Source organism: Strongylocentrotus purpuratus, unplaced genomic scaffold, assembly GCF_000002235.5.
Source record: "Strongylocentrotus purpuratus isolate Spur 01 unplaced genomic scaffold, Spur_5.0 spur5_scaffold_1, whole genome shotgun sequence".
Taxonomy (NCBI): Eukaryota; Metazoa; Echinodermata; class Echinoidea; order Camarodonta; family Strongylocentrotidae; genus Strongylocentrotus; species Strongylocentrotus purpuratus.
In genome coordinates, this window is record NW_022145594.1 from 23,984,039 (window position 1) to 24,001,920 (window position 17,882).

The following is a 17,882-nucleotide window of genomic DNA, read 5'->3' on the forward strand; positions in this document are numbered from 1 at the left end:
GAAATATTTAGCATTGTGCATAATACCATCTTCATACATGTAATACTTATACTTCTGCTTGAACATTAACCTTGTTCTTTCTATTTGCATATATCAATCTGTCCGAAGTTTACCTGCATGACTGAAGTCACATTGTGGATTGACTACTAAGCACATGCAAATATCCTTGCCATTTGCACATAAAACTAAATAACATTCCTTACTTCACTTAAACATGTTAATCCTCAATTTAAATATAACACAATCTGAACTTCCTTATAATGCTCTACACTGCAGAGTGCAGACACATATATTTAAATCTTTTCATTCATGTTATTGTTCTGAACATCTAATGAAATGAAATTTCTAACTTTCTATGTCAACAAATACACTGTTTTCAAAACACTTTCTCCCTTTAACCCTATTTGAGTTCTCTCTTTCTGGTATGTTTTATATTAACAAAATATATCTGATTTTAACTCTGAGGCTAATTCAATCATTACCTTGAACAAATTTTTAACAAAATATTCTCTTTTAATTATTTGTGTACATGTATGTTCCATCATCCTCAATTTAAACATCCCAATTGTGATAGCACAAAGAAATATTGAAACTCAACAAACTTACATATATACATGTACATGTATGAGTATAAAACATCAAATTTCAAAACGAACATTTCAGTCATGAATAGCATTTCACAGAGTTCAACTTAAACAGTTTGAAAGTTCAATAGTTCGTTCCAGTTCATGTTCATATCCTTTATCGTTCTTGCAAAGCATAAACAATGTTCGGTGCTGACTTATCATAATTCAATGTCTTAAATTGACATCCTTTCATGGAAGTGTCCTCTCTTAAAATCGCGTAAAACTTTGCTCTCTTGCAATTCGCGTGTTGACAAAATCATCCTGTGTAAATTCGCGACTTGAAATGTTGATCCAATGCAAATTCGCGATTAAACATGTGTTGATCCAATGCAAATTCGCAATTAAACATGTGTTGATCCAATTAATTCGCGATTAAACATGTGTTGATCCAATGCAAATTCGCGATTAAACATGTGTTGATCCAATGCAAATTCGCGATTAAAGATGTGTTGATCAGATCCAAATTCGCTATTAAACATGATTTGATCCTGTATTGGCTCATTATCACAAATGATTACCAATTACTAGCCAAAGGGCTATTAATATTTTACTTCTCACTTTAACACAAACACAAAATTTCACTGGCGCTCTGAATTCCACTTGTTCGCTTGATCCAAACACAAATTGCTTCATTTTCTTGATATCCTCCTCCAATAATGATTCAAAGCAATCCACTTAAAGGCACTTTCACATATTATACATATAGATCCTTTCATAAATTTGAGACAAACTCCATTCAAATTTCCTGCTCCAGTAGAATACACAACTTGGTTACTGGTCTTACTAGCGATGTTGTTGCAGTTTTCACTTTCGCTCTGCGGACGAACCCCTTGTTGTCTGGCATAACCTCTTGCACTCGGGCCATGGACCAGGAACATCTGTGCGCTGTTTCGTCTATGACGAGTACAATGTCCCCCACCTGAAGGTTACGACTTGGCTGCAGCCACTTTTGTCGGCGTTGTAGGGAAGGCAGGTATTCTCGCACCCACCTCTTCCAGAATAAGTCTGCCAAGTACTGCATCTGTTTCCACCGCTTCTTTGCGTAGATGTCCTTGTCGTCGAAGATCCCTGGAGGTAGCGTCGTTGAACCCTTCATAGTCAGCAAGCTGTTTGGTGAGATTACATCCAGATCATTTGGGTTGTCTGAACATCGGGTAAGAGGCCTACTATTTATGACGGCCTCCACTTCACACATGAATGTATGGAGCTGCTCCTCATTCTGGTAGGACTTTAGATACTGCTCTCTCATGACTGCACACAGTATCTTTCTGACTGTTCTAATTTGACGTTCCCATACTCCCCCCTGATGGGAAGCAGCAGGAGGATTGAAATGCCATTTCATGCCATGGTTTGCATGAAAGTTGATCAGCTGGTCTTGATTCAGCTCCTTTAATGCCTGCTTCAGTTCCTTTTCAGCTCCTACTAAATTTGTACCATTATCCGAGAACATCTCTTTCATAGGTCCTCGGCGGCTGATGAAGCGACGAATAGCCTCAATACAGGAGCTTGTGTCTAGACTCGATGCAACTTCAATGTGCACCCCTCTGCAGGACAGGCATGTGAAGATTACGCCATATCTTTTCCTTATGCTTCTTCCACACTTTATTTCAAAAGGACCAAAATAGTCCATGCCAACTCTGGTGAACGCCGGCTCGTCACTCTGAACTCGACTTCTTGGAAGTTCTGCCATTTTCTGATGACCAGCCTTTCCTTGGTTCTTTCTACAAATGATGCATTTCCTTGCTATGTTTCGTGCTAAAACTCCAGCTGCTACCACCCAGAATTTCTGTCGTAATTCAGCTACCATGTGATTTTGTCCCTGATGACCAACTCTCCTATGGATGTATTGCATTAAAAGAGTGGTTACATGATGCTTCTTTGGTAGGATGTATTGATGTTTAGCACTGCTTGGAATCTGGGCATTCTGCAACCTTCCACCTACTTGAAGTAACCCATTGCTCAATTCTGGATCAAGGTTACTAAGGGTAGAGCGTTTTGGTACTCCTTTCTCTTCTCCGTGACCAGCCAGTCGTTTCATTTCCTCTGGGAATGATTCAAGTTGCAATTGTTTAACAATTGCGACTTCGGCATCTTCAATGTCCTTATTTGTCAGGCTGAACATTTCACTAGAATTGCCATCTATTCCTTTCCCCTTTCCTTGTAGCATTTTCTTGAACTTCAATATCCAGGCAACTCCTCGTTTCAGCTTATCCCAATCAGAATAGTGCGACAGGAGTGCACTTATTGGATCCTCTTTGTTTATCATTGTGGCATGAATGTGAGTCTCATCCAAATCTCCTGACATAGTATCATCAGCTTTCTCCATTCTTGCTTGAGCTTTCACACCCTCAGATGGCCATATTTCTTCAGACCGCTTTAGGAATTCTGGGCCTTCAAACCATTCCTTCTTCTTGGTTAGTTCACTGGCATCCAATCCCCTGGATGCATGATCTGCCGGGTTTAACTTGGTAGGAATGTACTTCCACTGATTTGTCTCTGATCCATCTCGGATGATACTCAGTCTGTTTGTCACAAATACTGGATATCTGGCAGTTTCGTTGGCAATGTATTTCAGAACTGTTTGACTGTCCGTCCAAAATACTGTCTCATCCAACTCCATATTCATTTCACTCTTGATCATACTGTCTTGCTTTACTGCGAGTGTTGCAGCAGTTAACTCCATCTTAACAATAGTGTGGGGCTTCAGTGGGGCAACCCTGGCTTTAGCTGTCAAAAATGCCACATGAACCTCTTCATTCTCATCTGTCTGTCTCAAGTAGGTCACAACACCATAGCCATCCATGCTAGCATCGGCAAAGTGGTGCAGCTGTCTGTTTGTTACTATACCAAAGTTCTTTGGTTTTAGACATCTTTCAGTCTTCACCTGGTCAAGATTTTGTAGCTCATTCATCCAATGTTCCCATTCCATTTTCTGCTTTTCAGGGATTGACTGGTCCCAGTCCAATTTAGCTTGGCACAGTTCTTGCAGAATTATCTTAGCCTTCAGAACGAATGATGCTGCTAGCCCGAAGGGATCATAGACTGAGCTCATTACTGATAGGATGTTTCGGCGAGTAGCCTTTCTTGACATTTCTTTCAGTTTGAAGCCTAACTGGTCATTTTCTGGATCCCATCTCACACCAAGAGCTCGTTCCGTTGGAAGTACTTCCCTTTGTAAGTCCAAATCCTTCAATTCAACAGCATGTTCCTCCTTTGGAATGGAATCCAAGACCTCTCGTCTGTTGCTTGACCATTTGGTTAACTTGAAGCCTCCCTTGGACAACACTTGTCTTAATGATTCAGCTAGATCAATGCCTTCTTGGGGTGTTGATACTGACTTCAGAAAATCATCAACGTAAAATTCTTTCTGTATGGCATCTAGGACTTCTTCCTTTGCACAACCTTCATTGTCCTTTGCTGTTCTTTTCAGGGCATAATTCGAACAACTGGGAGAAGATGTAGCCCCAAAAAGATGGACTAGCATTCTGTAGGCTACTGGCTCTTTGGTGATATTCCCCTCAGGCCACCACAAGTAACGCAGCATGTCGCATTGGTCTGGTGTAACTTTCACCTGATAGAACATAGACTGTATATCTGCCATTATAGCCACTTTCTCTTTCCTCCATCTGAGGAGAACACCAAGCAATCTGTTGGTTAGATCTGGTCCTTGTAGGAGTTCCTGATTAAGAGACTTTCCTTTGTAGCTGATAGGACAATTGAAGACTACTCTAATCTTTCCTGGCTTTTGGGGATGATACACCCCATGGTGAGGGATATACCATACCTTCCCATCATGTCTGTCCAAGTCTGCTTCTGGAACCTTCTCTGCATAGCCTTGCTTTTCCAGATCATTCATGAATGTGGTGTACTGTTCATGGATTTCCTTGTTCTTTGATAACTTCTGTCCTTGTCTTTCCAGAAATCTTTCAGCTTGGTCCTTGTTGTTAGGCATAGCCACATCTCTCTGCTTTAAGGGCAGATCTATCTGATAATGATTGTCTTTCTTAGTGATAGATTTCTCCATTATGTCCAAGAAATTCTTGTCGTCAACTGACAGGCCCTCTCTGTGATCACTTAGTCTCTCTGTAAATTCCATATTGCAGAAGTCTTTGAATTTCCGTTCTAATTCCTCTTGTCTAGGAATGATGGAAACTTCCTCCTGTTTACAAAAACAGACTTTGTGAATATCTGCTTGCTCTTGAGCTTGTATACCATACACGAGCCAACCTAGCCTTGAGCGGATAGCATATGGTTCTTCGATGTCACCAGCTTTAATTTCTAGAGGCATCGATGCTGACGGAACGTTGGCTCCAATCATGAGAGTTACCCTTGAAATAGAGTTGCGGTTACTTATTTCGGGCAATTCTATGTCCTTCAGATGTTTCCATCGTTTCAGATCCTTTTGAGTTGGAGCATCTGAAACTGTCACTGGTATACCATCTTTGACATAGATGGGCGGAAGATTGATGAATTCCTTCTCCTTTACTCCTGCGATCTGCAGCTCATCTACAGTGACTTCTGTATCTATCACTTCTTCAAGATTCAATGTCTTGACTATTAGCTTGGTTTTCCTGGTTCTTGCATGCAGCCTTTGGGTAAGTTCTGTGTCACAGAAGACTGTTCCACATCCATTATCTATGAATGCATAAGTTGATATGCATCTGTCATTTCCTTTGTGCTTCACGATGACTGGAACTATCGTCATGCACGTCGATGTCTGGGGTTTTCCTCCAACACTTTTCTTCACATTGGTAGACCCTGAAGAGATCCTTCCAGCTTCACTTTGCACATCGGTAGATGTTGAAGCATCATTGGTGGTTTTCCTTGTATTTCCTTCTCCGTCTTTCATCCACCTGGGATCATGCATTAAAGTGTTGTGCATCCTGTCGCAGACATCACACTTGATCTTACTCTTGCATTCCTTTTTCAGATGTTTTGGTTTCAGGCATCGGAAGCAGAGGCCTTTCCTTTTACATTGCTCTGATCTTTCTTCAACTGTCAAGGCTTCAAATTTTCGGCACTCGTCAATAACATGCCTTGAGTTGGTGCCACAGAAAGTACAACTTGGTTCCCTCTTGTCCTTCTGCTCCCTATCCTGTTGTGTAGCTGTACCAAATGCCTTTGTGCTTCTTGATTTTTGTAGTTTTTCTTTCTCATCTTTATTGTAGGAAGCATTTTTCTCTGTCCTCTGATATCCCAATCCCTGTACCATGGGATCGTTAATGTTTCTTTCAGTCTGTATGACGAACTGTGCCAGGTCTTCCAGGGTGGGATTCCTATTAGCAATATCACGAGTCAGGCCTACTCGTGATATCCATTTCTGCTGGAGATACAAGGGTAGCTTGCTTGCCAGAACTCTCAGAAAACTTGCACTATCCATGCCTCCTAAGTCCCCTGCTGCTCTAACATGCGAGCAATTATTGAGGTATATTGCGAATTTTCGCAATCCTTGCCTATCTCCTGATCGTATCTGCTCCCAGGCAATTGCCCTTTCCTTGTATGCATTTATTATGTTACTCTGCTTTCCATAGTCTCTGTGTAGCATGGACTTGGCTGTCTCATATGCCCTCTTACTTGGTTGTATGTGGGGGGCATTCTCGAATAAGCTCATGCGCTTCTCCTCGTGTGTATTTTAGTAGAAGCTCTAGTCTTCTGAAAGGTTCATCAGTTCTCTTTTCAACCACATATTCAAAATTCCTTATAAGGGTAAGGTAATCAAGTGGATCCCCATTGAACGGCTCGAGATCTGGCGATGGTAGACTGTTTTCTGCAGTGAATCTAATCATCTCCCTAAGCATCTGTTTGGTGGCTCCTTCTTCATTGCTCACAGATTCCTTACGAAAGGCTTGTTCTTGTTCTTGTCCACGATCACGGAAAGAATCACCTATTACTTGTTCTCGTTCTTGTCCACGATCACGGAAAGGGTCACCTCTAACTTGATCTCGTTCTTGTCCACGTTCACCGACAAAATCACCTCTAACTTGATCTCGTCCATGATCACCGACAAAATCACCTCTAACTCGTTCTCGTTCTTGTCCACGATCACGGAAAGAATCACCTTCCACTTTCCATTTCTGTAGCTCTTCCTCTGAGTCTTGTTGTAGAAGCTTCAATTCTGCTTGCAAGAGAATAGCAGTCTTTTGTCTTTCAATCTCCGCTTCTTCATCCTTCAAAAGCTGACTCTTTCTCAAATTCTCAGCCTTTTCTTTTGCAATTCGTATTTCTTGTTCGGCTTGTTCCATTTCATGTTGTTTTTGAAGTGTTCTCAGTTTCTTCTCAAGTTCACTCGTTTGATGTAAGGCTATCAACTTTGCTTTAAGTTGTCTTTCCTTCTTTCTCTCTCTTTCTCTCCTCTTTGCAGTACTGGCAGAAGAGGCCGATGATCCACATAATGACAATGTGGATTCTGAGTCATCTTGATCTTCTTTCCCATTCTCTAGATCTCTTTCTCTAGTAAAGCTCCTTGTTGCACTACTCTCCTTATCATCAACATGATCAATATCATTGCCACTGGCATTGCTCAGTTCCTTATCTTTCACGACATGATCAATATCATTGCCATTGGCATTGCTCAGTTCCTTATCTTTCCCACCTGGGGATTTGGGAGTAGTATTCTCATCCATAATTGCAATTTACTTGATAAACATTCCTTTCAAATCAGCAGTAACGTGTAGAGCTATAGAGTCTAGCCGATTTCACTTCAAAGTTTCATTTCATTCAGCCGATTTCACTTCTGAGTTTCATTTCATTGAATTACTCACTGTGTCACGTCACGTCAGACTTTAGTACTTGTGCGGTGTTCGCAAGTATCACGCCCGGGGGCTTTGCCGTGTCGAATTCCTTCATCCATGCAGTATCCGTTGAAGAATCGACTTTGTTTTACTAATGTAGATATATCTACATATGATCCTTGAGACAATGTGGTAATTTCATGGTTCTTTGTTTATTAACACTCAACTGAACTCCAATCATTTCCATACATCGGAATGTACAAAGTAGCAATAATAGTAGTAGTTTAGTAGGTAAAACAAAGTTTTCCTTCCTTGAATCCGTGCCCACATCATATCATATCTGTAGTTTCCATGTGACAAGCCTAGCTACGTTTGTACAACAATTCCAGTCAATCTACGGTATCCTCAAAACAAAAACTAAATTTGGCTTCTTATATCTTGATCCTTACAAGTGGGCTTACTTTACCTTTACGTTGATGGGATACTACACTACATAACAATCAAACGTTATTCAACACTGTCATGGCTTTACTCAGTCGCTTGAATTGTATAATCATATATCCTAAATATCAGTTGTCTTTAACCTGTAATTGTTTTTTTGTCGCGGGTATGAATCATGACATAAGTAACCTAATGACTATTGACATCTCAAACCCACTATCGACTCAGAGGGAAATTATGTGAACACTTGCGTTTTCTTATAAAGTCATTGGTTTATCAGTAATACATAAAACTCTTATATTTCGCATAACATAGCACACATCCGATTCATGAAGCGCAATATATGTATATATAGTTATCATGGATAAGAAAAAAACTAATGTTTGTGGGACATTGATTCATTTTTACATTTTACCTGTACTAAAAGAAATATTGTTCAGATGATGTGAATGTTTCTTTGTGACCATGTACCTGCCCTGCCTGATGCTATTAGTTTAAAGTCTACCAGCAGGGTATTATGCGTAAGCATACAAGTATTTTTGGACGTTGCAAAAACAGGTTTTCGGACAAAGTCAATCGTCAGATCACCACATTGGGATTAATTAAAAGGGAGCTGGGAACAATTGTAGAATTAATTTTGGTTTTCTCTCTCAAAATCATATGTGAATAAACATAAGGGCCCTAACATGCATTTCCCAAAGACATTTTCAGTAAAATGAAGCTCAAATAGTGTTCATATATAGATGCACCCTTTCATTGAAGGGAGGGGTTTATTGGGATTTTCAAACATCCTCATTTTTGTACATTACTAGGTTCGGTGTTTCTTTATTCTTGTTTTTGTTTTGTTCTTGCTGTTTCTTGTTTCTGAATTTGGTATTGTTCCATGACAACCCACTCCAATTCTTAATATATTTTCAAACGACATTGTACTTACATTGCTACTTTACAATCATTCATAATTCATTTTGTGCCGGGTATAATTGTAGAACTGCAAATAATTATCATATTTTGGCTACTTACCTCTCAATAATTTATGATATGTTCACTGTTTTGGTTATCACAAAATATATTTCTGTTATTTTGGAATATTGAATGCAATTTAAAGAATTGCATAAACTTGTCTATTTCGTTGTTTATGAATACTGAATTTCATGTTCATAATAATCCATCGCATCATGAACAATGTATAACATATGTTCTCTGTTACAGTCACATTTTCGGAATTGAGAGATTATATACAATACCTTACTGGGAAGGTCGGATGTGTGGTGATGTTAGTTGAGTGAGTATAATCTTTGTCGTTGTTATATTCACATAGGCCATACATATATTGACTAAAATTAAATACTATATATATATTTTAATATCAAATTAAAAAAAGTAACTCGCACAAAAAAGGAAAATAGGTCTGTGCTTAGCCATAATTCTGTAAACGCTCTCAATACAAAAAATGTTATTATTTATTAATCAATTATTTACGACTGAAAAGCGGAATGTGTTATAATATATAACAGAAGAGTTACCTTTCCTTTACAATCATTTCGCTCAACCAATAACTGCTAATTACGGTTTATTGGTAGTTATCTCTACCAGTTAGGTACATCGGGCCTTGCACGTGAAGGAAATAGAGTAAGAGAGAGAAAGAGAGAGAGAGATGAGAGAGAGATAAATTCGAAACAAATACGCAATGGTGTGACTGAGGCATAAAGCACAAAGAATACTTCGTTCTAGTGTATAATAACTACATACAATTTTTTTTATTGTGAGGGTGGCCTTCAGTTGGGGGTGGGTGGGTTGCAGAATAAAATTATTTGCATTTTGTTATCATAAACCCTTTAATCATCACCACGTGAATAATAATGATTCTGTCGTTGCATTTTCAATTTTATTTAGCTTCAGCCGGACTCATAGTTTATTTTACCAACAATGGATCAGTTTGGTGAAGACGATTACAGGTAAGTTTGCTCCTAATCATATTCCTTAAAGGTAGGTAGGAAAATAAACTAAGGGCATATGGAGCGATTATTTAATTTATACACACCATAAACACCACAATGGAGTGATATACACCACCGCATTGATTAAAAGAATGAATATAATTAAAGAGATGAATGAATCAATAAAGTTCTGAGCTAGGTTACTTCCACGCATGAAAGTTTGTTTTATACAGGTTGGTAAATTGTGTTTACATAGGTGACGATTTGTGTTATTTGAACTGCTATCAAATGAATAAACATCAAACAACAATGACACCTGATACAGAAACAATTTTGGCTAGGACATGAGACATACGAGGAACAACCATTATTAATTGCATATTACATGCTCATTTCTAGAAGAAAATTTACATTGAATTCAAGTAGATATCTATATTATCCATTATGTCATATTATCAAGTACTATATTACACATCTGTAATCCTGTTCGTCGAATCTAACATGCCCTTTGTCCGTTCATTTTGTATATCGAATTCCCTTTTTTTCCTTCGTGAAACACACGCTAATACTTAGGCATGTATAATGCAATATGCCTATGGGATTCTCTTTATTTCATTCTTTTCTTTAAAAAATAATGTTGTATACATCATTTCACTAGTCTTTACATTGACGATAGTTCGTCAGAACCATGTTCATGGATTGCAATTGTTGTAGCTAAATTTCATAAACAATGTCATCCTGCTATTTCATCTTCTCATAATCCATGTGTATTGTCATAGTTGTAAATGTATGAGTATCTCCTGACTCTCCATGTTAACTCCCTATTCCACCTCTTCTGCAGTCTCCTTCCTTTATCACCCCTCCCCTCTCTCTCTATCTCTCGCTTCCTCAATCCTTCTCTCATTTACCAGTTCTACTTGTTACAACCCTTAACAAATGGTGGTATATTATGCGCGCATACAACATGTTTAGTGACAATACAAGAAGGCACAGAGATGAATGAAATATTACGAATCGATCCATACTCTGGTGTCAAAATACACCCCCAGAAAAAAGGGATTAGGTGACAAATGTGTAGCATATAGAGGTCATGAAACGATTAAACGACTTGTTTTAATCAAACTAAATATGTTTGGATTGGATAGATCGCATCCCTTCATGTGCCATGCTTACTTTCGGCGGAAGTGAAGACACCAATGAGGCAATAAATAAACTAAAGGAGCTCGGGGTCATTCACATCTATGAAGTTCCATGTTCTGATCACGTTTCTTCAGATGAGGAACAGTTGAAATTGCTAATACTTCTACATGGATGCCTCCAAGAAGGTGACAGAGTGTTAGCAATTAATGAACTGACAAAAATATGCACGAATCCAAGATGTAGGTTGCTCTATGAGAAAACCAAGAAAGAGATGAAAGAAGCCAATCAGAAGATGGTCAAAGAGGTCGAAGAACGCAGACACGAAATTCAGGAGCTGAAATGGAAACTCGAGTCTGCTTCTAATGAGCATCGTATGGAGCAACTTGAGCGTGAGAACGGGAAACTGAGAACCACAATTCAACTAGAAAGTGAGATACGATCAGCAGAGCAGAAGAGGAAAGCAGAAACACCTCGATGGATGCAAAGTTTGATTACCTGGACGAATTCTGGAAAGCTTGAACAGAGTGGTAAGACTATTTTCCGATATTATTATGCACGTCTGTATATACTACCATCTTAATATGTTTATAGTATTACTGTTTCATCTTCAGCCTTTGGTTACGTTACAAAGTGAATTTAATTTTCAATTGTCGACATTGTATACCAATTAATCTGGAATTAGTCTGCAGACCTAACTAGGGTAATACAATAATTATGGGTAGTACCAGGCGCATTCGCAATGGGGGGGGGGGGGGGGGGGGGGGGGGGGGGGGGGGGGGGGGGGGGTTAATTAAAAAAAATTTTTTATAAAAATCCTAATGGATGACATAAAAAAAAATGATCTTACCCCCCCCCCCCAACGAAACGGAATGTCGATCGGTCAAATGTTGAAATTTCGGGACCCCCCCCCCCCCCCAAAAAAAAAAAAAAAAAAAAATTAAAAAATTAAAATTAAAAAATAAAACAAAATAAATAAATAAATAAATAAATAAATGAATTAAATAATAATAATAATAATAATTATTATTATAATAATAATAATAATAATAATAATAATGATAATAATAATACAAAATGACCTCTTACCCCCCCCCCCCCCCGCCCGCTTATTCAGCGGCTGGCTGAGTCGTTGCGAAATGTTTGGCCCGATTTCAAAATGTTAACCCCCCCCCCCCCCCCCTTGAAAAAAACCTATGTACGCCACTGGGTAGTACATTATTTTGTGATGATACGATTTTATTAATTTCGTTAGTTTATGTTGTGCAAATAAATAGATACTGACATTAACGATCTGATCATATCAAACTGTCCTTAATTATTAACCGTTTTATTTCAATCACATCCAAATATTCTACGTTCATGGCAGAGTTAAGTTCTTCTGAAGATAATTCAATTGGACAATGCTATCCATCGAAAAGGAGTACTACATCAGAAGCAGAGTAGATTGAAACAGATTTTGCATGTCGGTTTACTACACCTCATGTTCCAGGTATTGGGTATTCTAGCTTGAGGGCCCATTTCCATTACAAAATGTAAATCATATTGAACATCTTCTTTTTCCCTTTATTCTTCTTCTTTCTCATTCTCCTCATCTTCCATCTAATTTTTCTTTTTCTTCTTTCTTCCTGTCCTTCTTTCTGTTCGTCATGTTCTTTTTCTTGTTATCATTATTTCCGTGTGGGAATAATAGTATTATTTCCTTAAAAGGCAAACGCTTATAACCTTTAAATTCCTTATTATGTATCAATTTGTGGTACATAATTCTGCTAAACGAAACCCGATAGAGAACTTCGTTTAATTGTTATGATTATTTCCATCATGGCAGATTTTAACTTGTATCCGCTTACCTTTTTTGTTAAAGCGACAACAAAATGCATGTCTTCTATTTTCTCTAACTATGCTGATTTCTAAAGTATATTCCAACGTGAAACTACCCAATGATGAGTTTGCAGACATCTTGAAGCAGATAGCTGACGATCTTTCCGATGAGGCCAAAATCGATAGCTTGGGTAGTCAGCTTGGAATCCTACAGGGTGATATAGCAAGAGCTCTCAAAACCAACATGAGATACGAACAGGTCACTAGTAGAGGAACCCATCTCATGCTGAAACAATGGAGAAGAGGTGTGTCCAGGGAAGATGAACGGATGGAACTGAGGAGGGCGCTTGTGGCTGCCAAATTGCTAGACCTTGCTGACCGTTATATTCCACAAGGTAAGGTTATCATAAAATTGGTTTAATAATTTGATTTGGTTCGTGATATAATCAATATAAAGAGAAAATTAATGTCTACTGTCTGCCTGCTTTTCCACGTAACCAGAACTAAGGAGAACATATCGTTAAGCCGCCTTAATCATGAATACTCTCTGTTTTCATCCGCCTGATAATGTCACTTTACAAATAAATATGTAACATGAATAAGGGTTGCCGGTTTCGTGGTTGTTATTTGTCTATATGTCGTTTGTCAGATTTTGTCTATTTTTAAAAAATAATTAATTAATTTATTTATTTATTATTTTATTTATTTATTTATTTATTTTAATTTTTTATTTATTTATTTTTTTTTTTTTTTATTATTATTATTTTTTTTTTTTTTTGGGGGGGGGGGGTTGGGGTGTTGCTGAGAGTACAATATTCATTATTTATTCTGGACCAGCTCATGTTGAAGAGCATTGATGCTAGTCTTGATAAATACCATCTCCCGAAACAGGAACAGGAACAGGATCAGGACCAGGACCAGGACCAGGACACTCTCAGAAAATGGAAGATTCTCACCAGCTATCCAGGATAGATAGCACATCTGCAGCTCAATGTTCCTCAGGAGGACAAACCAACGTGTCTTCTAACGAGCCGTTTGAAGAGGGAACTAACACATCTGATGAAGAGGGTGTAGAAGATAACGGCATCAACTATAGCGACTGGCTCTCTAACATCGCCTTGACCGAGACATCTTCGGAGAATCTAGTGATGCTTTTATTCATAAAAGTAATCATTGATGTTCGTCAAAAAGCCTTTGGTGGATAAACCCTTTCGGACAACCTTTATTGTGACTGTATATATATTTTCTACACATTTATATGTGAATTTAACTTGCTTAAAGATTAACCATAGTGACAATTACAAAACTTTACATTGGCAGGTGAACAACTATGACTATACCGAGATATGATTCTCCTGGATCTTGTATACTCATGTTTATGTTACCATTATGGTTCCTAAATACAAATGTTGGATAGTCTAACAGATTAATACGATTCTTTTAAAGTATTAATACTGAGGTGCCCTTAAAAACAAATTCTATTCCTATGCAATAGTAAGGTATAACATAACAATATTTTGACATACGGATAGTCAAATACATAAAGTCTATGTGATGTTCACGCTCGTACGCCTGCGTCCTCACAGTAATGAGGGCTTAAAAATATAATGTAAAAAACTGTAAGTGACTTAATCAAAGTAACAAAAACATAATTCTCTTATTAAGACTTTACTTTAAATCACAAACAAATAAGATATCATTTTGTTCTCCCCAATAGTATTTGGAGTGATTATTATACCTTTAAATGTGAATGCCTATATTTCATGTGCAAATGCAAAGGTTGCATTATATTATGTGTATGTTATCAGTACACATGACATAAGAATAATAAAGGTTTGGGAAACCTAAGGAAAACATAAATATTGATTTTACTATATACTATCAACTATGAAATTGTAATTATCTCATGCATAGCAGATTATTTAAGTATGTGTAGTATAGGTAGAAAATGCACGATTTATGTTTAAATGTTACACTCTGCTTTTTTAGAAGATTTATTGTCCTGGGCCATTATGATAAACTGTGATATATCTCTGTATAAGTATGATCTTTTTTGTACCACTTTATATTTTGATTATGAAATGAATACTTACAAATATATCACGTTCAGCACACAGTAAAATAAAATAAAGTCATTGCCGTAACAAAATAAATGTGAAAATACATTACGTAGTAAACTCACCTTTGTATAGAAAAAAATAAGTTTGAATACATTGAACTTGAAATACTCTCTGTATGACAAATTAGTTTGATGCCACAAATACTTACTGTTTCTCACTGTAAATATTCGTTTTTAAAGATACTATGACCCTTTTGCAGCCAACATCAAATTCTGCAGAATTTTGCATAAATTATGAATATGTCATGTATGTCCTATCTGTGAAATGTAAACGTTACCAGTGTCCTTATATTAAAATTATTCAAGGAAACCCGTTTACTTGCTAGGCTTCAATGTCAGACAATATTTAGTGACTGATTGGCCTTTTTCCTTCTTTGGTAATAACATGCATAAAATGAGTTGTAAATTAGGGTACATGAGCATTTGTCTACATCAATAACCCACTTGCAATGGCCAAAATTACACTGATTAAATTTTTGCGCAGCATGAAACGTACAACCATTCGGTACAATGGTCTGAAAATTAGACTATTACTTACTGGCTCTATAGCTCTTCAGTCGATTCGACAACTAATAGTCGTTATTTGCCCACTTAAAGAAATTTCCAAGCCCCCTTTTTTTAGGTAAGTTCAAAATTGGTATTTACTTTCAATTGCCGTTGGAATTACACATTTTCTTTTGTTTGGCCTGCAAATGGGACATACTACCTTTAATAAAGAGCGATAATGAGCATTTTATGTTTTATTATAAGCTATTATTTATTATTATTTATCGTAAGCTTTCCATAGATATCATTTTTACTTCGATTTAAAAAAGGAGAAGATGTCGCTGGATATACTTACTGCGATGACTTGTTTCGGAAGAAGAAAAATAATCGCTTTTCCATGTTATGTTGCAAATCACTTTCGTAGAACTTATATTTCGTCTAGGTATGTTGTTTGCATGACATTTACAGTTGTTGTTTACACATTGTAATGACTTTGACGTTTAATTTACGTATGATGTATTTTTTCAATTTTTATAACAATCTAAGTTCACTAATATCTTATCTATAAAGCTAACGTACCACCACAAGCAAACACCTTGTAGGAATAAAGTGACATTGGAAATACGATTTGTAGCTGGAAAAGTCAATAGCAGATATTGCAAACAAATAATCAGAAGACAGGTATACACGTTTTGTGCACTGATCCTATTCATTTATAACATTTGGAAAATGCTGCGTCTTACAAGTATTTGTATTTGTATCCCAAATTTGTACAAATTTCACACAAATTTGACCATTTATTAATTCAATATCACCGATATTACCTATGCAACGCAATTTTAAAATAATTAAATACTTTTTAAGATGTTGCCTATTAAATTACCGTATGTGTGGGCAGAGCCTATGGATGTTTTACTTGTTTGTAGCACATAATAGAAACAACCTCAAATATTCGTATATTGATATTTTAACACGGACAAGTCTTTGCTCGTTGTACAATCATGCTTGCAGAAGTCACGGAGATGCTTTTAAATATACTTTTGATTGCCCTCTTTAAATACTTTAAATACATATGTTCACGTGCGCATCACAGCATGTACCGTCGGTGCGTAAATGAATAATAAAAAATTAACTTTCATGAATACATATTCAGCATTTGTCTAAATCTGTTTATACAGTTATGTACAACCTTAATGACCTTTATCTACCTATTTGCAGATGAAAACTTCTGAACTGGCTTATTCAAATTGATCAGGTAAAGATATTTACATGTTATTGGTAAAACTGGGTACAAAGATTTTAAGAATAAAGGCAACAAAATTCTTCATGATTAATACAAAGGGGGTTGGTTATATTTCAGAGTTCAATCAAATGATAAGATAAAGACGAAGCATAAAAGGATATGAAAGAATACGAATATGCGATGAAGAAACTTACAGGCATTGATATAGGCCTATATGTATATAAAGAGAGAAGAAGAAAAAAGAGAGAGAGAGAGGGAGAAAGAAGAACCTTGGGGGCTTTTCCCCAAAATGGGACTTCTGAATGCGAACAAGTGAAACATCCCCGTGACAAGCATTTTTTCCCCTATAGAATTCGATTACAAGGCAAAAAAACGAAGACAAAGAAATAGCGTCCTTTTTTTATTCAATGTTCTCCAAAGATTCAAAAAGATTTCATATTTACTCAACCTTTTACTCCCCTTAAATCACTGCCAGCACTTCCTGCAGCTCATGAACGAAATAAATGATAATGAGAAGAAAGAGGAATAGAGAAAGAGAGAGAGAGAGTGTGTGTTTGTTTCAATGTGAGGTCGCGTGTAAGTGTGTGTGTTTGAGGGATAGTACGTGATGGTAGACAACAAAGAGGGGAAACTAATATGAGAAAGAAGGATACGTACAGATCAACTTACATTTGCACATATCAATTAATTACGAAAGACATTGAGAACGATTATAATTACATTCATTTAGGGTGTTTTATAAGCATGCATTATCATAACTATATATTAAACAGTGGTGTCGCTAGATGGCGTTGTTCATTATGAATTCACCGTTTTACCCCTAATTGACAAATATTAAGTTTACATCCAATAAAGATTTTTGATGAAAAAGTACAATTTGTATCATTATTGCCACCGGGGCATTTTGAGGCCTACTGACTCGAGTCTGCTGGAGTGATAGCTGCACCAGGCCTCTGAGCAATATCAGATCCGCCCTATCTGAGGATGATTCCTACAAAGTCTGGTTAGAACCCAGCCATGGATTTTTCAAAATATGTGAAAGTGCAATTAGTGAGACACTTGGCGGAGGGTTGCTACGTTAGGCTCCCTTAGTGGGACAGGAAACCTTATCCGAGCAATTTCAGAACCCCCTCTAATCATGTCTATAAAAAATACATCGACGAGGGATGCAACGTTTGAGTAGTCGGATCAACTGTATTGCTTCTGTTCAAAACTGCCCCCTCAATCCCATTTCTCTTTTCCCTGCCTTCGGTCAGTTCGGTGAGTTGAGTTGTCCTTGCAAACGCAATGCGGCCAGGCCGACGGGCGGGGGGGGGGGGGGTGGTGGGGGGGGGGGTGGAG

At 37.4% G+C, this 17,882-nt stretch overlaps 2 protein-coding genes across 2 annotated transcripts; one reads left to right on the plus strand and one right to left on the minus strand.

Moving 5' to 3' along the window:
- Positions 1–1,362: 1,362 nt before the first annotated feature.
- On the minus strand, positions 1,363–6,006 carry LOC100892971. The gene has a single exon (XM_030978629.1). It carries the CDS (start codon positions 6,004–6,006, stop codon positions 1,363–1,365), a length of 4,644 nt encoding a protein of 1,547 aa, XP_030834489.1.
- A 5,238-nt stretch (positions 6,007–11,244) lies between these two features.
- LOC115920987 lies at positions 11,245–14,068 on the plus strand. Its single transcript, XM_030977851.1, has 3 exons — positions 11,245–11,402; positions 12,789–13,088; positions 13,585–14,068. Exons 1-3 carry the CDS (start codon positions 11,249–11,251, stop codon positions 13,896–13,898), a joined length of 768 nt encoding a protein of 255 aa, XP_030833711.1. The 5' UTR covers positions 11,245–11,248; the 3' UTR covers positions 13,899–14,068.
- The last annotated feature ends 3,814 nt before the right edge of the window (positions 14,069–17,882 follow it).

What these genes read in the sequence shown, in the direction of transcription:
- LOC115920987 (XM_030977851.1), top strand. Translation starts at nt 11,249, where the DNA reads ATGGAGCAACTTGAGCGTGAGAACGGGAAACTGAGAACCACAATTCAA. An exon ending in TGGAAAGCTTGAACAGAGTG is followed by an intron (nt 11,403 to 12,788) that starts GTAAGACTATTT and finishes TGATTTCTAAAG; the next exon opens with TATATTCCAACGTGAAACTA. An exon ending in TGACCGTTATATTCCACAAG is followed by an intron (nt 13,089 to 13,584) that starts GTAAGGTTATCA and finishes CTCCCGAAACAG; the next exon opens with GAACAGGAACAGGATCAGGA.
- LOC100892971 (XM_030978629.1), bottom strand. Translation starts at nt 6,006, where the DNA reads ATGGATAGTGCAAGTTTTCTGAGAGTTCTGGCAAGCAAGCTACCCTTG.